Raw genomic sequence first — 22,979 nt, 5'->3', positions numbered from 1 at the left:
CAACACAAGGGTTATATATATATATATATATATATATATATATGTGTGTGTGTATTCATACACATACATGTATATTCCAACAGTTTACTGATGTTATTTGATACAGTATTTGGACTTAATTTTGCACAAATCCATGTTGTAATAAAGCTGAAGGGGAGCTACAGCACTCATGTAACCCAAGGCTGTTCGTCCATGATAGTTAACCTGACGGACAGTTCTCCTTAGAAGAAAAGAGCACTGGCCTTTGACACTCATGTTCCCACTCTCTGCCTCTCGACCTCCTCAGTATTGTTTCTTAGCCTTTATACCTGTAAGGACATGTGATATATCTATTTAATAGTCCAGTGGTTGCAGTGAGAGAAGTCTGTCAGCGGTGCGCTCGACTGTGATGCTCATGAGAGCATGACATCAGACACCTGAATGGAGCCAGTAAAACAGGGTTTCATGTTTCCCAGCTGCTGTTCAACAATTAGCCTCTGATTCTTTGATTATGTTTTTGTTGTTGGAACCTGAAGACATAGAGACCCATTTGGATCATATTTCACCTCAAAATTGAGAGAATTTTATTTACCTTCAAGTTCTCATTATTGTAATGTAAGTAAAATCTTTATTAGCAATGAAAATAATCCTTACTGCTCTATGCAAAAAAAGCTATTATATTATTATATGTACCGATGAGCCAAAACATTATGACCACCTTCCTAATATGCTGTTGATCCTCCATGTGCTGCCAAAACAATGGTGACCTGCAGAGACATGGATTCAATAAGAGCCCTGAAGGTGTGCTGTGGTATCTGGCACCAAGACATTAGCAGCAGATCCTGTAGACCTGTAGGTTATGAGGTTGAGCCACCGTGGATTGTACTTGTTTGTCCAGCACATCCCGCAGATGCTCAATTGGATTAAGATCTGGGGAATTTGGAGGCCAGTGCAACACCTTGAACTCTTCATGATGTTCCTCAAACCATTCCTGATCATTGTGTGAAGTGTTGCAGGGTGCGTTATCCTGCTGAAAGAGGCCACTTCCACCCGGGAACACCACTGTCATGAAGGCGTGTACCTGGTCTGCAGCAATGTTTATGTAGGTGTATGGTTGGGAATCAAAAATTGATTCCAGTTCTGGAATCGGATACTTAAGGTCAGGAATCAGATACTTGTTATAAAATTAACATTTTGATTGCCGTGTGCTCATTTTGATGTGGTTTTCAAGCACAAGAAGATCTGAAAGAGAACTCAGTTTGGCACTCAGACAGTTTTCTGTGCTGGGAACATCTAGAATACTGAACTGTGTTTTCTGTTGCGTCTTTTTGCATTTGAATGGACAAATACACACAGAATGATGTCAAAATATCCTTGTAAACACACTCAGTTATGTCTTAAAGGGATAGTTCACCCAAAAATGAAAATTTGATGTTTATCTGCTTACCCCCAGTGCATCCAAGATGTAGGTGACTTTGTTTCTTCAGTAGAACACAAATGATGATTTTTAACTGCAACCGTTGCGGTCTGTCAGTCTTATAATGTGAGTGAATGGGAACACAATCAATAAGAGTCGAAAAATCTTGCATAGACAAACAGTATTTATATCATTTTTTACCTCTAAAACACCATGTCCAACTGCATTCAGCACTCGAAAAAAAACAGATGTGTAACAATATATTGGATCCGTGCATTAGGTCTTAAAGTGACAGCAGCCTAATAAACCTGCTGCCGTCTGTGTCATCACTGTTAAAGAACAAAAGAAAAAAAAAATCACTCACTGATCTTGACTGAATAACTTTTGTTACTTTAATAAGTAATCAATTTTTAAAAAAAATTGTGTTATTTACATTTGATTTCAATTTCTGAACTTTATTTGTGCAGTTCTTATTGTATTACTGACTGTATATTTGTCTTTAAAAATGTTTAAAATTTATATTAGTCTAGTTCACTAGTTGTTCTTCATCATCAACACGACAGCCAGTGCCACAGTTTCCTCTAAATTATAATCACGATTATTCATCTTTATTCTATCAAAAGAGTAATGAAACTATGGCTATTTTGCAAGTTCTTTACTAACCTACACTTCACCCAAAAGGCCTGTAGGTGGCACAAAGACTTAAATTTAACCAACTATGATAACTTCGTTAGATGGTAAATCAATACAAAACATGGTTTTGGTGAGCGCTTTGTAATATGTATTCACATTAGATTTTAAAGCAACACAATTCGTTTCCAATAAGACAAACCAGATTCAAATTGCCCGGCAAATTCATAAAGCAAAGAAAAATCATTTCTAGCTGATCAACATTATGAATACTGGTAAAACCTTTAGGAACTTCAAAAGATAAAACAGCGAAATTCCTAATATTACTTCCAATATTTCCAAATTATGTTCATTTTCATAGAGCGGGCCAATATCGTGTCGATTATTTAAAATCAATCAAGAGAAGCAGATATCGTTATCGTGATAAATTATGATTAATCATGCAGCCCTAATTTAATTTAATTTGACTTGACATTTGATATTCAACAGTATCCTTGACATTTATTCAACAGTGCTTTTGATCTGCCTGCATTGACATTATTCTTTAAAAGGAAAAATTATATACCAATTATCAATGTAAAGCTGCTTTGACACAATCTGCATTGTAGAAAGCGCTATATAAATGAGGTTGACTTGACTTGACTGCTGATTTTTGTTCATGACATTCAGCTGCAACAGAATGTTTTGCAAATACATAGAATACATTCAAATGTTTGATATCTAAATGTTTGACTTTTTTATCATTTTGTAATCAAAAATGGGACTCATCATAGCAGGCAACCAAGCTATGATGCTATGACCAAGGTCCAGTTCTGTCACTCGAGTGCCCATTGTAGGCACTTTCAAGGATGGACAGGGATCATCATAAGCATTATGATTGGTCTGCAGATATGCAGCCTCTTTCGCAGCAGAGTGCGATGCACTGTGTGACACATTCCTCCCATAACCATCATTAAAATTGTGACCTTTGTGCCACAGTAGACCTTCGACTGCATGCTCGGACCAGACAGAATAGCCTTCTTTGTCCTCATGCATCGATGAACCTTGGGTGCCCAAAACCCTGTCGTCGGTTTGTGGTTTGTCCCTCCTCAGACCACTGTTGGTAAATTCTCACCACTGCTGACTGGGAGTTTCAGAGATATTCTGACCCAGTCGCCTTGCCATAACAATTTGCCCTTGTCAAAGTTGCTCAGATCTTTATTCGTGCCCATTGCCTACAATGTTACAATGCTGCATCTGACTTGTTACCTCGCTGCCTTGTAGGCAATGACTCTGCAGGCAGTGTTTGTGCACGAAGGTGTTTGAAACTGATTTCGGACACTGACTTCTGAGGCAGCGTAACAATTTAACTCTCTGGAATCCGTTAATGCACCGGCACGTTTTGCAGGATTTTTTTCACATTGCATCAAAACAGACTTAAAATACTCCGTCATTTCTTGTCATAGAGACTGTCCTCCAAGAAAAAAAAGAAAAAATGACCCTATAGGTCATTTTTCAAACACCTTATTATGACCTATTTATGTTTTAAAGTTATGCGCCCTCTAGCTGACGTAAAAATAATGAAAGTGTCGTGTTACATCTGTCGTCATGAAATGACGTATGACTGTTGTTACCAATCAAAATGCATGTTTATTTAAATGCAATGTGTGGACTTTTTACACCATTTCTCTAATTTCCATTTAGCAAAATTCATTTTTTATTAACAACTACACCTACCCCAACCCTAAACCTACCCTCAGTGATTTATAGTGCATATACACTTTGAGCATATTCGTTCCCTGGGATCAAACCCACGATCGCATGATCACATGATGATTGCATATTGTTATTGCAATGCTCTGCCAATTGAGCTATGCGAAACCCAAAATAAGATGCAGATAAAAGGGAACAATGCATTAAACTGAAAGTGTCCTGTTGTCGATAGGGGTGCAACTTTAGCAAACGCTCCTATGGGTCGTATTTCAGGGAAGTGACAAATGACTTATATAGGCGTACTGGTTGGAGAACATGTTGGTTTAATGATCTACAGGAAAACAGAGCAAGGTCTGGTGAGAACTAAAAAAACATTTAATTACAACAGTAGTCATTTCCCACTATAAATTACATCAGAAGTGGAAAACGGTCAAAATGTGCATTTACGAAAACTGACCAGAAACCGCAACTTTTAGACGCCATCTTTCTTTTTCTAGTTCAACTGTCACCGAATGGAACTCATAGGATTGTGGGATATCAAAAGCAATGAAAGATACATCTATGCTACCTTCAAAAATCATTAGGATGAAGACAGGAAGTGAAGCTAACATTGGATTTGGACATGCCTTGATGCCTTCCTACCTTGGAATGTGTCTTCTGAAGGCAGAATTTTTGGATGCAGCCCTGGATTATGACAACTGATTGTTTTCTTACCATCTAATCTACCCAGACCTTAATATGTGGCCTTTTTAGGAGATGATCAATGATATTCACCTCACCTGTGACCCATGACCTCTCTAACAATGTTTTCCCTTTAACCGTCTGGCTAAAAGCTTTTATTCCAGCAACAGGGTTCTGTTTGTCTAAACCTTTGTGAAGATCTGAATAATTTAGGTGAATAAAATGGTTTTGAGTGCGTGCAACAGTCTCTAGTTCACAAGTTCTGTATGTAGTTCAGTTTTAGTTCTTAGCAGAGCATAAATGCACTCACAATTCACCATGATATAGGATCTGAATTAATTTGCTTTGACATCAAAACGTTTTACCTGCACTGTAGCACATTTACTTTGACATGCACAGTTACTCGTTGAATTTATGAACACATACAACAACTGTGGCAGTCGTTTGGATATGAAACATGAACATGTATGAACAATGACGTTTTCAGAGCTTTGGAGGAGGGGAATATTTTCAGCGAGTAACATTTACATTTCTTTTTGGCACCACACAAGGACTTCAGAAGACTTGTAATATACTGCATGAGTCATACAGGCTACTGTTATATACTTTCATGGTGTTTTTTTCTCCTTTTTTCAGAGCTTGACAGATGTGGTCACTGAACTGTTGTTGTATGGAAAGGAGCTGCATAATTCAAGACTTCTCTTTTGTGTTGCTCAGGAAACTTTTTTTGTGTGTTTTATTCCCTAAAATAGTAATAAATTGTACCCTCTATGTGTGTGTGTGTGTGTGTGTGTGTGTGTGTGTGTGTGTGTGTGTTTCTCTCTCACACACAGATGTACTGCGGCTGATGAGACGCTTCACCTCATTCACAGCAGCAGCAGAAGCTGAGATCTGATGTTGATTAACTCCACAACTGTTCTCTGTTATCACAAATAGAACAAATTCATGCCTCATATGAATGATCATCTGCATAAGACTATTCAAGCGGGTACAGTACGGTCATCTGAGATAACTTGGCATGGTTCACACCACTGATTTAACATTTGCATACTTGCATGCTGGTAAAGAATAACTGATGGTTTTGTTGTAATTAATGAGGATTTATATTGATAATGAAAGTGAGTTTAATTGATGTGACACAAGACTATTAGACTATATCTCCTACGAAGTACTGGAAAAAAGTTCATTTATTATATATTTAATATATAATAATATTCATATAATTGAAACTACACTTTTAGCAGTTGGTTTTCTTTGCATTTAAATCCACAAACACACACATACAGAATATATATACACATATATATATATATATATATATATATATATATATATCAGAGGTTACGTTAGACTTTAACATTGTCTGTCATTTTGACGGACAGGGTCGTAAAAAATCAGTCATAATCTATTATTGCCCGTCATTTTAATTTTCCTATTTTAATTATAATAACACATTTAATTGGTTTTATTTTTGTTCACATTTGAACAAAAATAAAAGCAATTAAATGTTTTATTATAATTAAAATATGAAAATTAAAATGACTGGTATAATTCAAACATGAAATTTCTCTGTACTAATATACAGTACAGTCCAAAAGTTTGGAACCACTAAGATTTTTAATGTTTTTAAAAGAAGTTTCGTCTGCTCACCAAGGCTACATTTATTTAATTAAAAATACAGTAAAAACAGTAATATTGTGAAATATTATTACAATTTAAAATAACTGTTTTCTATTTAAATATATTTGACAAAGTAATTTATTCCTGTGATCAAAGCTGAATTTCCAGCATCGTTACTCCAGTCTTCAGTGTCACATGATCTTTCAGAAATCATTCTAATATGATGATTTGCTGCTCAAGAAACATTTATGATTATTTTCAATGTTGAAAACAGTTGTGTACTTTTTTTTTTCAGGATTCCTTGATGAATAGAAAGTTCTAAAGAACAGCATTTATCTGAAATACAAAGCTTCTGTAGCATTATACACTACCGTTCAAAAGTTTGGGGTCAGTAAGAATTTTTATTTTTATTTTTTTGAAAAGAAATTAAAGAAATGAATACTTTTATTCAGCAAGGATGCATTAAATCAATCAATCAATCATTTACTGCCAATCATGGCAGTAAAGACATTTATAATGTTACAAAAGATTAGATTTCAGATCAACACTGTTCTTTTGAACTTTCTATTCATCAAATAATCCTGAAAAAAAATATTGTACACAAATATTTTGTACAATTGTACACATTAAATGTTTCTTGAGCAGCAGATCATCATATTAGAATGATTTCTGAAGGATCATGTGACACTGAAGACTGGAGTAATGTGCTGAAAATTCAGCTTTGATCACAGGAATAAATTACTTTGTGAAATATATTCAAATAGAAAACAGTTATTTTAAATTGTAATAATATTTCACAATATTACTGTTTTTCCTGTATTTTTAATTAAATAAATGTAGCCTTGGTGAGCAGACGAAACTTCTTTTAAAACCATTAAAAATCTTAGTGGTTCCAAACTTTTGGGCTGTACTGTAGGCTTTGTGTTGCTATTAAAGAAAACGTAGTTTCATATTTATGTTTAAATAGTTCTATGTTATGTTTTAAATTCATTTATTTGTTTATGAAAAGTGAACAGCATGAGTAACATGTCGGGAGACATGGAGTGTGACAGACATGATTTTGACCACTTCATTAAGTTTTGTTTTGTAGAAAGCCTTTCTTTAAAGTGAATTTTGTTTTGTAAAAAATGTATCTTAATTTTAATCAATTTTTCATCAACCAATTGCCTGGATTTAATAAATAAGAAGCAGATATAATCATGTATGGAGGCGCCGGCGCGATCACTGGCGCGTGAACTGGAATGCGTCTTACAGGCTAAATGAACCGAAACTCAGCGGCTGCTTGCCTCACAGAGAAATATATCTATAGAAAGCTTTAAATATCTACTTTAACGAAAATGAAATAATTCAAAACAAAAAGAAATAGGCTAGGCTACTCTGATTATGTAGACTAAACTGAATGAAATGTGCATTCTCTCTCTAGGCGCGTGCATGAGGAGATGATGAGAGTCAGTATGTCAATTTCATCTTTGCAGCCTACACTGATTCAGAAAACATTACTTTATTAATAAACAATTAAAATGTCTCCTAAGACCAATATCACATAAGACACATAAGACCAATATCAATTCGTAAATCCCAGTCGATCTTTTGGTAGGCTATATGCTGTTTTCAGTTGATGAATTAACAGTAGTAGCCTACTTAGAGTGCCTCAGGGATGATGCATTTTTGTAGGCAGAACCCGGAAGCGAGTTAGCATTTTAGGACTTCCAGTTCCAACGCCGTCAAGTCTATGGTTTTTTTGAATGGGTGTTTGCTAAATCGCCTGAAATAAGGTCTGTGGTTAACAAAGCCTCTAAATACAATAAATACCGTTTTGGCGCTCTTTAATGTGGCACTCGCCTGTGTGTTATCAAACACATAGCAAAAGATTCTTGCCAGTTTAATTTTTGTTCTGGATCCAGAGCTCTGCTGCAACATTGTAGCGCACTCGCCACCAGCTGGACAGGGGTGGGAATTACAGTTACAATTTATTACAATAGATCACCCGTGTCGACGTGACGGATTTTTCCGTCATTGATAAAAAAAATTCCATCAATGACGGATAATTTTCTACGGAAGAGGATTAGGGCCAAGCAATAATAAAAAAATAAAACCATCTTGAGATTAAAGTTGTTAAATTTCGAGAAAAAACTTGTTGAATTACGAATTTGTTCTCATAATTTAATGACTTTTTTCTCGTAATTTAATGACTTTATTCTCATAACTTAATGACTTTATTCTCAACATTTTATCTCGACTTTTTTCTCGAAATTTATCGAAAATTTTCTTATAATTTAACGAATTTGTTCTTGTAATTTAACGACTTTTTTCTCGTAGTTTAATGACTTTATTCTCAACATTTTATCTCAACATTTTTCACGAAATTTAACAAGTTTTTTTTTCTAAATTTAACAACTTTAATCTCGAGATGGTTTTATTTTTTTATTATTGCTTGGCCCTAATCCTCTTACGTAATTTTCGGTTAACGCGACCTCTAATATAAACTATAACATACACAGTACATTTTTTATATTTTGATATATTTTTAGGCTACTAGTGGGTCCAGGACACTATAATTAATTTATGTAAGTGAGGATAGCAAAATAAAGTAAACTGTGACATATTATACCCAAATATTCTTCATGCAGTGGACGACCAGTAAAACCGATAAAAATTTGGGACCAAAAATTATTCAGACACTTTGACCTGACCATGTTTTGCTTCAGTGTTATCTGACATAATTAAGATTATTTTTTACAGACACAGTTTAACACTGAGATCTTGTCATATTTTATTACCATTTTTTTTAAACTATAGTGAATAAACTGTAATAATGAATGAAATGTTCAATGAATTTCAAAGTCATTGTGTGTTCTGAATGGTGCAATTATTTTGAATAGAAAGTGATGTTTGACAGCATTGCTGATTGTTCTTATAACCTGATGACATTAATTTAAAGGGGCAACAGCTTCAAACAGCGAGCGGTGCGCTGTATGTGTGTGTCTGCTCGTGTGTGTGTGTTTCATGCAGACTGTATTCAGATGTTTTCGGCAGCAGGATGGCGTGAAAGAGCCACTGAGAGCAGAGAAAGTGCGCGCTCACACACGCACACACACTCTCTATCGCGCGCGCTCGCTCGCTCGCTCACAGAGACTCGCGCTGAGGAGAGTCAGTCAGTCTCATTCCAGCATCAGTCGCGCATCATGGATCTGCGGGGCTCACACACTATTGGAATGGTTTTACCGCTGTATCTGATCTTTTACTTCATCACAGGCTCCATTAGTAAAGGTGAGTATCTCATTATTCATATTATTTACAGGTAATCTGAGGTTAAAAATGACTTTTCTGTCGGATTTGTGTGCGCGCGAGAGGCTCGTTTGCGCTGACTGGAATAACGGCTGTAAGTTGAGGAGGAACTTTGCTTTGCGCCAACCTGATATTAAACTACTAATTCATCTGATGTTGATTAATTATATTAGTTCATATAGTTTATTACATCGTTTGGATGATGTATTATATAGAATGTACCAGTCTGAGAGGGAAATTGATTCATTAATTCAACAGATTATGACGGTGTTTTACGCATCGAATGAGTTTGATCGAGTTTATATAATCTGAAATATCTGTTGTGTGATTGTATTTCATATAGTCTCAAAAATGAGCAGTTTTGTCTTTTTAAGTCTCTGTCATGTATGTAAATGAGCGTGTATCGGAGGCGCCGTATTCATTGTGTTTTATGCGCTCATGTCAGATGGTGGATTTATGACTTAACTTATTCATAATCATTGCAAATTATGTCATAATATTATGTTATTCAGAATATTTTTAATATTAACCCATTAATAGCCTATTAAATATTAGCAATAATTATAAAACTTTATTAACAATAGCCTAATTCATTATTAATGCGCATGCTCGTCGTGACGTCACAAAAGTCGATCGCGCAGAGCTGTTAACGCATAGTTGACGTAAGTTGCGCTGTATAGATACTGCATTGTCGGAAATAGATTATCTTAAACAGCCTATGATGGTTTCCTGGTCAGTCTGGTTTGGTTTGCTGGTTGGATTGGGGTTTTGGGTAGTTTTTAGGTGATCAGGATGTGAGACTTGCTAACCAATCCTCTTTAACCTGCAAACCATCTTAGGTGTAGATATTTAGAAATGTTGAAGGTTGTAACGTGTAAAATTATTATGCTATTCTATATCAAGACATTTACTAGTGGATTGTATTGCTGAAGTCTAGTCTTGATCTTACGGCTGATTGAAACATCAGAACTTATGTTATGTGGGTTTCCCCCCTCCAGCTAAGTGCTTTTATTATGTGTCGCTTTATCACATTGCACTTGTATCTGATGTTATTCAGGAGTCTTTCTGACTGACAAGTGAAGCAACCAATTTGTTTTAGCATCATTTAGGGGTGGATTTATATAAACCACAATGGACCATTCTCTGAAGCGGAAATTGTCATAAATGGTTGAACTTTATTAGTGGTGAATGGAAACTACAACATATAGTTTTTGCATTCCCATTTGTAACTATTTTGTTTTAATTTTTTAAAATTTAACTTGAAAATTTTAAATATTAAATAAATGAAATTAGTTCATTTTAATGCTAATTATTATAATTAAATAATACATTAAAACGTTAGCATGTAGACTATCTAAATCTAAATGACAGTAATCAAATGAAAATCAAAGAAACACATTACTGGTAACAACAAGTGGCAGGTCTATTGCACAATACTTTATACTTAATGCACAGATCTAGTTTTGACATATCAGATTTGTTTTTTCCCATCTGTTGTCAAACATCACAATTTCAAATTCAGTCCCTCATTTTAACATGGTTGTCACTCCCAAACTTACTTAGCCGCATGAAAAAATAACACTTTTATTCAAATTATGAATGGATTATATCAGAAAGCAATCAAAGAGCGCAGCATTTATAATCAGTGAAGCTGATATCACTTCAGTTCAGCCACAGCTCAAGTGAAAACTCCCATTATAATCTTAAAATCTGCCTATACTGCACAGTGAATATCTCATTTACATAACTTTCATGATTATAACGAAATGATTTGCGAGCGTGCAGAGCTCCCACTGAACAAAATCTGGCATATTAAACAGATTCTGCCTAATTTAAACACCTCTGATTGGCCATTACCTTCACTCGCTCAACAAATTTGTTGTGTGATTGACTACAAATGCTCAATGCTGCAAAAACACATTGTAAATAGAAACCTTTGATGCTCTTCACAAATCGCAAATACAGATGGGAGCGATTGAAAGCAATGCCTATCAGCGTATACTGAATTGACCTGATGCTTGGTACTATTGGTACTGCAGAAAGACTGGAACTATTATGTTTTTAAAATTTAAGTATCGACTTGGTACCGAAGTAACAGTACTTTTGATAACCCTAGTGAGCAGACTGTGAAAACTTCCATAGGAAAGGCATATATGCAGTCTTCTCGTGGATAACTAGTTAACCTGGCAGTTTTTGGCAAATCCAGTGACTAGTTCTTTCTCAGAACTGCTCATTGCATGAAACTGGTACCTTAAGCTTCTCTTTTGTTAACAAGCACTTCTCATTTATGTAATTAAATCGCAGCTCTAAACCATATCACGATTTTATTTCGATTAATCGCGCAGCCTTACCTATGGTTTGCATGAAATCAACCAGTTATGTTCGGTTGCATATTTGCATTCAGTTTTGCATCAGACGGTCAGTGACAGGGGTGACTGACTTCAGCGCTTCCAGTGCAGACAGGGTGTTAGCATTTATTTTGAGGCTTTCAGCTGTATTTGGTCACGGATGTTGAATCTGGAATGGAGGAATACATCAGAATGGGCTTACTAGAGTGGATCACGGGGAATTACACTGATGCAGTCTAATACAGAGTGATGCCCGCCACCATAAACGTTTGCTCACACTGTGTGTCGCTCCAAAAGAAGACAGTGACATTAGGCTGTGGGTGTGTATGTGTGCGAGGGTGTTCGTAATGAGATGCATATGCGTTGTAATTGAAACAGATGGTTATGAACTTTGTAAGCCCCTGGCTCTCCACAGCACACAGCACTCCAGGATACAATATCTGAAGTGATGGATGCTGTATTCTCCTCTTCTGTCTGCATTAGAAACGAGAGCATGCTGGTGGCCAGACATACCTTATGTTGAAGTGCTGTAGCAGTATAATGCATACAGTACAGTGATATCTCCACTCAGAGATACTTCAGAGAATATCACGGTACCCCTCTTCAAGTTTCTTTGATCTTCTGGAATGTGTGTCTTCCTTGTTCAATGTGTGTCTGTGAGTGTGAACACAGAATCAGCATAAATATATACATAAAAATCTTGTACTTGTCTTCCAGTTCAGTGCAATGAAAGCTTTTTTCCGCCATGGAATAAAACAATTTAAAAGATATTTGTGACTTTTTATCTCACAATTCTGATTTTTTTTATCGCAATTGCAAGTTTATGTCGCAATTTTGTCTTTTTTTATTAAGACATTTTGAGACAATTGAGACATAAACTCAGAATTACAAGAAAAGTCAGACTTGCGAGATATAAACTCGCAGAAATTTAGAGAAAAAAGTCACAATTGTGAGTTTATATCTCGGAAGTCTGACTTATTTTCTCAGAATTGTTATAAACTCAGTTGCGAGTTATAAAGTAAAAATTGTAAAAAATTGTGTTTATGTCACAATTCTATCTTTTTTTCTCGCAATTGCAAGTTTCTCAAAGTTCTGTCTTTTTTTCCTGACTTTTATTCTCGTAATTATGAGATATAAACTCTCAACTGCGAGTAGGGCTGCCACTAACGACTATTTTTATATCGATTAATCTATCGACTAATTTATCAAATAATCGATTGTTCTAAATGACTAATTTCCAGCAAAAATCAACCATTTTATTGGAAAAGAACATTTGATTTAATTTGCAACTTTGGCATTCAGTAATGTACCATAAAGTATAAATTTGATAATCATATTCAGGACACAGGATGTCCGCGCGTCTTTCAAAGTATACTAAACCAAGGATGCGCGCGGATGACAGAGTTCGAGACATGCGCAGTGCAATTTTTACTATACTATTACCAGAAAACCGGACATTCGCTATGCAGGATCGGAGAAGAAAAATAGTGCAGCCACCATTGCAACATAGTTCAGAAGATACACCAAGAGAACAGGAATCAAAAACGATAGAGAAGTCATGAAGTCATGTCTTATTTTTGAATCGCTGTTTACACACTTTTCTTCGACGACTGCACATTGTGCTTAGTACTGTGTGTATTGCCACCTAGTGGACTCTTCTTTCCTGTTTGCGCATGCGCTGTTGCCGCACACCCCGTCCGCGCGCAGCTGCCCACATTTGAAATAACGAATTTGCTTGTGCAAAAGACGCAATATGTGAACGTCCCCTTTAGCAGCTTAAAGGACAGTGGATTTAAACGTTCCGCCTACATTGTTTAAATCCACTGTCCTTTAAAAGGCTGAGGTAATTTAATGGACAAAAACACTTATGTTGGCTTTGCCTTTACCTATAACTCGCAATTCTGACTTTTTGTCTTGCAATTGTGGCTTTATAACTTGCAATCCTGACTTTATAACTCACAATTGTGACTTTATAACTTGCAATTCTGACTTTATAACTCATTTCTGACAAAAAAAAAAAAATGCAAGAAAAAAGTCAGAATTGTGAGATAAAAGTTGCAATTACCTTTTTTATTTTTTATTCATAGGCTGAAACAAGCTTCCATACAATGCTGTTCTCATTACATATTTACATTCCAGTCATTGCATGTGATTATTCTAAGATTGGCATGTAGACAATGTGGTTATGTAGATACCTGTTAACTGTCACCCCCACTTTTTGTTTTAGACAAGAAAATGCACTATCCAAACTTAAATGGTTGTAATTCAAGAATACTTTGGAGTATAGACATAAGGCTGATCTTGTTTTAAAGATGAAATTTGGCAGATTATTGTAAAAGTGAAATAACTTATGTAAGTGAAACAGAAAAAAACGTTATAGAAGTTTGTTTATGAAAATATAAAATGTTAAAATATAATATTTTATATTTTATATAAAATATATATTTTACAAAACAAGTTTTACTCTAAATCTGCAAGGAAATCAAAGGCAAAAATCTGAACAAGTTGTGTTCCAAATTTCAGGTTGATATCTCAAAAAATGAGCTTTCAGTAAGATTTTGTTTGGGCGCAGTACCACACTTTTTCACTAGATGACAACCAAGCTCCATTACTGACCATATAAAGGCGCCTCCATTTCCATATATGGTTTGAGTGATCTGAACCATATATTTACATTATTTTCATACAATTTATGAAGTAGACATCCTATATAGAAGTAGTATGGGAAGTTTGGCAGAATTTGATATGAATTTAGCCTCTAATAAACATAAAAATAACATGTATGTGGGTTATAGATCGCCGCCACAATCATAAATGTATTTTTTTTCTATTAAAAACATTTTCAGACCTTTTTTTCTAAAAAAAATTGAATGGATGTTATCTTTTGGCATGAAAACAAACATGTTTCAACCAATCTTTAATGATTTTTCATGTTCATCGCTATTTCAAAATAAAGGTCTGAACATGCCTTATGAGTATGAAAATATGCTTGTTGCAAATTGATAAATTACTGCTCCTCTGTAAATTATTTTGAAAATCACAAATATTTAAACTAGAGATTCTAAGCTTTCAAATGATATATAGTTTGTCAAGATTAGTTTAGGTTTAGTATAGAATATTACTGTTTTAAATATGTAATGGCTGTGGGCACACCGGTGGGCCCGTGACAGTTAACAGGTTAAGCATTTTTTCAGTTGGAATTCAAACAACATGAGGATAACTGAATATTGAGCTGCATTTTTTTTGACTTTAGGATTTTTATCTATATATTTATACTTTGTGTCTTATGATACTGTATAATTTGATATAGACTAATGAAAAGTTTTTTTGAAGAAACTGTGATGCTAGGGTGTTGTTACATTTTTTGTGGTTCTCCCTCCTTTTCTGATCTTCGGGAAATTGTCTTCCTCGTTCAATGTCCGTCTGTAGGATTTTTCCATTTGTTTTTATCATCCAGTAGGTGAAAATTAGCTGATCAGCACATGAATCTTCAAGTAACAGCACACCTAAACTGTACAAGGTCATTTTTTGTTTAATCTTTTCTGTATGGAAACCACTGTTAGCTCTATAAAGCACAAGCCTGAAATATCCTGCTCAAGTCCATATGAGACTGAGTCTGAACACAGAACCAGGGCACAATCAAAGCCAGCCCTGGACCCAGCTGGTTTCTCTGGAGGAAATGGGCCGAACATAAACCACTGAGCAAAACTTACATGTGCAGTGTGAGTCCACACAGGGCTGTTTACATCCAATGACCCACTTTCACTCGTCATTTTTAAGTCCTTGTGCCCTAAAGAGCCATCAACAGAAGCTTCATTTCTGAAATCACTTCCATTCTTCTTTTATCCTCCAAGGTAAATTTAGCAGGATATTATTATATCTGGATTTTGAGAATAGACTCAAGGGCTTGGTTGTGTAGTTTCATACTGAAATACACACTTAAGTATGAAGGTTCTTTGTAGCAAAGCATTGTGGGCTGTTTGGGGCCCTTTAGTTGTTTGTTTCTTTGGAGATAAAAATCAGTTTCATTCAATGTTTTTCAGATTAGTGTTTTGATTTCTAGGCTACTTAAAGCACTAGAACTAGATGTTTTCCTAAAGAAACGTTTAATAATAATTATAATAATAATAATATCAACAATATTTATTTATTTATTATATTTCAGATTTTTTATTTATATTATCTTTTACATTAATTATATTTATTTATTTACTTATTAAAAATAAAAAAACTATTATTTGTTTATTATATAGATTTTTACATATTTTATTTATATAATCTTTTACTTAAATACTTATTTTTTTTATTGAGTCTTCCAATTCAGTACAGTTCTTAATGCATTCTTTTTTACATTGCATTCATTGCCAGATTCACAATATAGTGTGCTTTTTTATTTCTATAAAATTGTATTTTTATTGTGCTTATTCTGTTCTCAGCATAAATAGTGTTATTATATAAATATATTTAAGCAATGTAATTATTTTTGGCTGTTTAAGATTCTTGAGATGCTCTTTGGTTTTTTGAAGATTAAAATGTTCTTGAGGTTTTATCGGTTCTTCAGATCCATGTTCTGGTTTCTTGGTTCTTTTATAGCAAATGTTTTTCTAAAGAACTAGATAATAAAAAGCTCACTTAAGACTTCTTGTGTTGCATCAGGCCGTGAAACCTGTTTAGATCATTTATTTAACAGTGTATAAACTCTTGTATGGGGTAATAGTATTTCTTTTTTGACACTCTGGCTTTGTTTACCTATTTGTAATAGTAATAGGCACAGAAATGTGACTGTTACTCGTACAGATGACAAATAGTGCGGTCAGTGAATTAACAGAGTAGTGCAGCAGCAGTTTTTTCACATTAGGCCTGAGCTGTTCATTCTGCCAAGCAATTATATTCAGCACCGAGTCACACTGGTGAGATCCAGGGCTGGTTTGTTGGCTCAAAATCCGCCTGCCAATCACGTCTAAACACTCAGTGTCTGCACTAAGCATATCAGGAGGGGTTTCCTATCTGATCTCAGGTCAGAAAGACTGACATCCCCTACTATGTTATCTTTGCTTCCAGGTCGTTTATCATTGCCGAAAGCTGGTCTGGAGGCATTGAAGTGTTCAATTTAATCATGACTGTGTGGCTGCTTATGCTTGATGGTGTGGTGCATTTTATGATAAAACTTAGTTGCCACCAGAATGTGGTGGATGCTTAGTCATAATTGTGAAGTATGTCGTCATTTATTGCTAAAAACGGGCAACGGAATCAATTAAAGAGCAGGAAGAAAGGAGATGCCAAGTGTGGGATGGAGTTTGGCTGAATTTCAGATTCTCTAGATGTTGGGAAGCGGGTCATGATGATGAATGGAAGCACGAGGGAAGAACCTCTTTGTTACATCTGAAGTTAATGGTTAAATAGTTCAAAATTCTGAAGGGTGAAACATTGTGACCCTTTTAGAACATTGATCTGGCATGTCAACTTCTGTCTCAACCATAGACAGTAAAAGAAATGGACACAGCGACCCCATTGGAACTCAATTGAGACAAGTGAAGCCCATTTTTTGCGATTTTTAGCACTTCCGTTTCTGACGCGCAGACTCAAACTAAGCTTGATGACGTCAGCAATCTGTCTGACAGATGTAAATCTTCTAGTAACTGTGCGTGCAAACTGCCATCATTAATCTTGCAGAGACGGCGAGCTTGAGCGGGGAGTTCTTTTGCGTGAGTGAGGAGTAAGTATTCTGATTAATTATTTTGTATAGTATTTTAAATTGTAACGCCAGTACGCCATATTAAGTTAATGCATACTATTGCCTGCGAGCTTCTCCTCCTGTCTGTACTGTCTCCTGTTCTCTACTGTGCGACAGAGAGTCGAGTGGTTATGACGCAATCGTTACCCTTTTTTTTTTACAAAAACTGTTTCTACGGGGCCATAATAAAACATGATGGAGCCCTTTATACATTGTCTTGTATCTTTAGAAATAAATAATGGACAAATGGAGTCTTTAAACGCCTCAGATGTAAAGTTATTCGCTGTCAAAGTGACGCCAAAATGAATGGGAGCCAATAGGATGCTAACGCAAGTGAAGTTCTGCTACAAGATGGCGGCACGCGGCCGACTTCAACTTCCGGTCGACTTCCTTGGGCACTGGTCTCAACCAATAGAGTGCATTAGTGCCCGCCCACTTTTTCAGCAGCATTGGTTCTGGAAGTATTTTATTCATTCATTTTTCCCATAGGGATTTTTAAAAAGCCTTCATTAAAGCGTTATAAGTCATGAACCAAACCGTAAAGAGTTCATAAATAGATCGTAAAATGAATTCATACAAATTGAGTGGTTTATCTAATTTTCTGAAGAGATACAATTATATAAGATACAATTAAGATACACATTATACGATCAACCAATTTAATTTAAGCTTTTATTCACATATAAACAGTCATCAACGTACACGACCAATGAGTTTGTTCTCGCATGTCAAGCATGTACAGCTGAGTTTTGGTTTAAGTTTGCTAATCAAGATTTCTATGTGAATAAAAGCCTAAATTCAATCTGTTCTTTATATAAAACGATCGATTCTCTCAGAAAATTTGGACAAAACCACTCAATTCATGTGGATTAGATTTACGATCTTTTAATTAACTTTTTAAAGTGACAGTAGCTACTGGTAGTTGCGTAGACTGTCAATAGAGGGACATATATATATAAATATATTGAAACAACATAAGGGTGAGTAATTGATGACCTTTTTTCATTTTTAGGTGAACTAACCCTTTAATGGGTTTAGTGAGGGAAAGAACTACAAACCCATGAAGCGTTGCGAATTACATAAAATAAAATCGATACAAAACTAATCATTTAAAGATGTGGATTATATCTATGGAAACCTTATAATATAATTTAATTTTAAGTTTATTGAAAATTTGTATATATACAAATATTTAAGCATTTTGTGAGTTAGCGAGGCCAGCTCGATTGTCGTTCGCAGTGCTTTATGGGAGTGGATGTTCCTTAAAGAGCTATTTTGCTCGCTACAGCTCTCTGATTGGTGGAATTTTCTGCATAGCTTAATGGGTAATGTAGTTTTTTCACCACAAATTCTGCTGTTTAACATGGATATTTTAGAAGTATGCTGAATTAATGTGAACAGATGCCTTCAACAAAAAGCATATACCATTGATTAACAACTTCATAGCTCACAGTAGGTCTGCCTTTAAAGATTTATAAGTTATTATTAATAATTTATTTTTCTTCTGGGACCCGACTGTTGTACTTTATGTAACGAGTTTGGGGGCAGGACTATCTGTTGGATTGGCTAATGAAGATGGAGGGTTCAGGAAACCTGTTTGGAAAAAAATCTTTATTTTTGCAGTTTTCATTTATTGTAGTGGCACAGATAAACATGTTGTTAAACTGAGGTTTGATAGCTGTTTTGTTTGCTACTTAGGTTCTAGTTTATGTTGATTGGTCATCAATAGTAACTATTGGCTGAAATATGGTTTTTATCTCCCACAGTGAGGTCTGTGCCCCATCAGGATTTATCGTTTATCAATTCTACTAGTTGTTTGTATGGAAAGAAACATAAACCCTCAGCATAAGATCAATTTGCTGTGAATATGCTCTGTATTTCCCCGCAAAGCACATTGTCCATTATGATTCATGACAGCGTGGTGTCTCAAAGAGCCTGGACGTCGGCACGGGGCGAAGCCGAGAACAAATCACCCTCATACGTCTTCTTTACTGTCAGTTATGAAAATGTGTGAATAGAAAGTCAAACGGTGAATGGGATTATCATGGAGTCAAGGTTGCACACTAGTGGCAGTGTTTTTTTCTCGTTGAACTCTTGGCAGACTCTCATGCATTTGCATTTATTAATACGGACTGCAGTATTTAAGCCCAAAATTGGCAGGAAATTACGCCGCAGCCATCAGAGACTCAAGGCCGAAAATCTCTCAAGGCTTTAGCACCTAAACCAAAGCACATTCATCTCACACACCTGCCACGGCTGATAGGTGATACAGCCCAGAGAATTCATCATCCTGAGTGATATTTTGTCTACAGAATATACTGCACTTGGTCAAATATTTCTTTAGCTGTCACTGTAGAGTACATTTGGGAGGAAATGTCATTTCTTTTCTGTGTACGTTAGATTCGAAACCAAAAGACTTAGAGATAGTTCACTCAAAAATGTAAATTCTCTCTCTTATTTTTACTTAAGCTTGTGTTATTGACATTTTTTGAAGAATCTCTTACAGCTGCATAACAAGCAAACAAAAAAGGTAAAAAAGATATAGTTTTATTCAGCAAGTATGTATACAATTGATCAAAAGTGACAATAAAGACATCATTAATATTACAAAAGATTTATATCTCAAATAAATGCTTCTCATTCAGAAATGTTTCTTGAGCAGCAAATCAGCATATTACAATGATTTCTGAAGGATCATGTGACACTGAAGACTGGAGTAATGATGCTGAAAATTCAGCTTTTATCACAGGAATTAAGTTATTTGAAATTGTAATAATATTTCACAATATTACTGTATTTTTGATCAAATAAATGCAGCCTTGGTGAGCAGAAGAGACTTTATTATTATTTTTCATATTTTGAGAAAAATCGAGTTAAAAGTTTTCTGAAGGTTCCCAAACAAAATCACCAGCAACCAGACCCTAAAATCCCTGGTAACACCACCAAATTTGGCACAAACCAGGTCAAAACCCATATCTATAGGAAATATAAATATTCAACTTTTTTCCATGATTCCACAATTGTTTGATTAACATTATTGAAACAGACAGACTATATATTAAAGGGTTAGTTCACCCAAAAATGAAAATTATGTCATTAATTACTCACCCTCATGCCATTCCACACCTTCGTTCATCTTCAGAACACAAATTAAGATATTTTAGATGAAATCCGATGGCTCCATGAGGCCTCCATAGGGAGCAATGGGTACCTCCTCTCAAGATCCATAAAGGTGCTAAAAACATATTTAAATCAGTTCATGTGAGTACAGTGGTTTTATATATATATATATATATATATATATATATATATATATATATATATATTAATATTATAAAGCGACGAGAATATTTTTGGAGCGCCAAAAATATAAAATATAACGACTTATTTAGTGATGGCTGATTTCAAAGCACTGCTTCATGAAGCATCGGAGCACAAATTAATCAGTGTATCGAATCATGATTCGGATCGCGCGTCAAACTGCCAACGGCTGAAATCACGTGACTTTGGAGCTCCGAACAGAAGATTCGATACACTGATTAATTTATGCTCCGAATCTTCCTGAAGCAGTGTTTTGAAATCGGCCATCACTAAATAAGTCGTTATTTAGTTTTTTTTGGCGCTCGAAAAATATTCTCGTCGCTTTATAATATTAATATTGCACCACTGTACTCACATGAACTGATTTAAATATGTTTTTAGTACATTAATGGATCTTGAGAGAGGAAGTGTAATTGCTCCCAATGGAGGCCTCACGGAGTCATCGGATTTCAACTAAAATATCTTCATTTGTGTTCTGAAGATTAACGAAGGTCTTACGGGTTTGGAACGGCATGAGGGTGAGTAATAAATGAGATTATTTTCATTTTTGGGTGAACTAACCCTTTACGAAGACCTACTGTACCAAATGGATCTAATATAATGTTACACATCATCAGATGTTTTTCCCTTACAGTTAACCAAACGTTCACTTAAGACATAACAGATAATGATTGTGTGAGTACTCACCAAGACAGCTTACTGTATATATAATATATATATATATATATATATATAATACTGTATTTCTGTGTATATGTGTTTATCGGGATTGCGTGCTGAGAAGTCTTTTTGCGCACACTTCAGATCTGTCAGTCAGCGCGATGAAAGCGTTTTGTTTACATCAGCATGAGTTTGAAAATCACATTTCATTGGTTCAGACTCATGCCATAAAGAATTTGCAATGAATATTCACAAAGTTGGAATGCTGCGCTTTACAATGTTACCAAACTTATGCTGAGGGAAGCGCCAGTCGTCCAGAAAAGAGCAGAGAAAACAGCATTTTTCATGGTCAACTCCTTTCAGAAAACATACAAATAAAGATACTTTTACATGTTTAATTGCTATTTGGAGCATTGGGATAGCTAAAGGCTTAATGAGCTCATTTCTGTGAAAAAAATTTGACCAAAATTGACATTTTTCACTCGCTTTGCATTCTGACTCATTTTGCCAGCACGGGTCACATATATATTTTGAATTTACTGTATGCATCTATTCTGAAGTCATAAGATAGTTTTGTGCAAGTATACAAATCTTTATGGTGTGTTTTGGACCTTGACAGTCATTGTCATTATGAATTGTCGTCTAAAAAAGAGCAGCATAAATTTCTTTTAAAAACCTGTGGTGTCCTACAGAAAAAGATAACAGCATGTGGGTTGGGAACGAGTAAATGATGTCAGAGTTTTCCAGAGCTATTCCTTTAAATGTTTTCCATGTTTTATATCAACAGCCTCAACCTCTCACTAATAGACTGTCACAGATGTGCCCTTGAAGGAGAACGGATAAAACTCAACAGAATAGACGGTGGGATGCTGCAGGAGTATAGCGGCTCCTTCCCGAGCTGTGTCACATTCTACACGCGTATTTCATTTCACTCTTCAGTGCTTCCCCTGTGGCAGGTTAGGAACGCAGAGTGACCTGCTAGCAAACTAGGTCAAAGGCGAAGTGTGCACGCTTTTCACCCATGAAGAAAGAAACTAATCAGATATTTCTCACCCTTGAGGTGTCGGAGCTCTCGAGTAGTTTCATGTCAGGCATCTGGATGTGGCTTTTCCCTGTGAGGGAAAGCTGATTAGTTGTTGGTAATGGACAGGAAAGGTTTTAGTGACACAGCTCGACCCTGCCTGGTATTTACACACAGACTGAACCGTCCCGCAAATAAGCACTTTGTAAATTGTTTATCTGTCTGTGGTTGAAAGACTCCATGATATCAAGAGTTTTGTGGCTTTCGCTCTATCTCTGTTAAACACACACTTTGGAAATGTTGTATTCAGAATTGCATATTAGCATACTATGTGTATTAGTCCTGCAGTGTTTAATATGTGTACTGTCCTAGTACGCAGATTTTCTGTATGCAGAGATAACCCGAATGACCTACTACATTTGCCAAAATGCGAAGCATACACTGCGTGCAATACGGTATCCCACAATCCCACTTGACTTGACTCTGATCCATCCAATTACATCTTCCCCCGATTTCACAGACCAGGCTTAAGCTAGTCCTTGACTAAAATGCCTGTTTGAGTTATTTTAACTGAAAGCAACTTGTACT

The 22,979-nt window shown here is 35.5% G+C and overlaps 1 protein-coding gene across 1 annotated transcript in view; it reads left to right on the top strand.

Annotated features, from left to right (window-relative positions):
* Positions 1 to 9,204: 9,204 nt before the first annotated feature.
* Positions 9,205 to 22,979, top strand: part of cntnap3 (contactin associated protein family member 3) — a 161,887-nt gene continuing 148,112 nt past the window's right edge. Inside the window, exon 1 of the mRNA XM_067397378.1 lies at positions 9,205 to 9,289. Coding sequence (XP_067253479.1) covers positions 9,205 to 9,289 — 85 coding nt within the window. The remainder of the gene's footprint in view (positions 9,290 to 22,979) is intronic.

This window comes from Chanodichthys erythropterus, chromosome 10, assembly GCF_024489055.1.
Source record: "Chanodichthys erythropterus isolate Z2021 chromosome 10, ASM2448905v1, whole genome shotgun sequence".
Taxonomy (NCBI): domain Eukaryota; kingdom Metazoa; phylum Chordata; class Actinopteri; order Cypriniformes; family Xenocyprididae; genus Chanodichthys; species Chanodichthys erythropterus.
The sequence above is the reverse complement of the archived record's forward strand: the minus strand, read 5'-3'. Positions and strand labels throughout refer to the sequence as shown.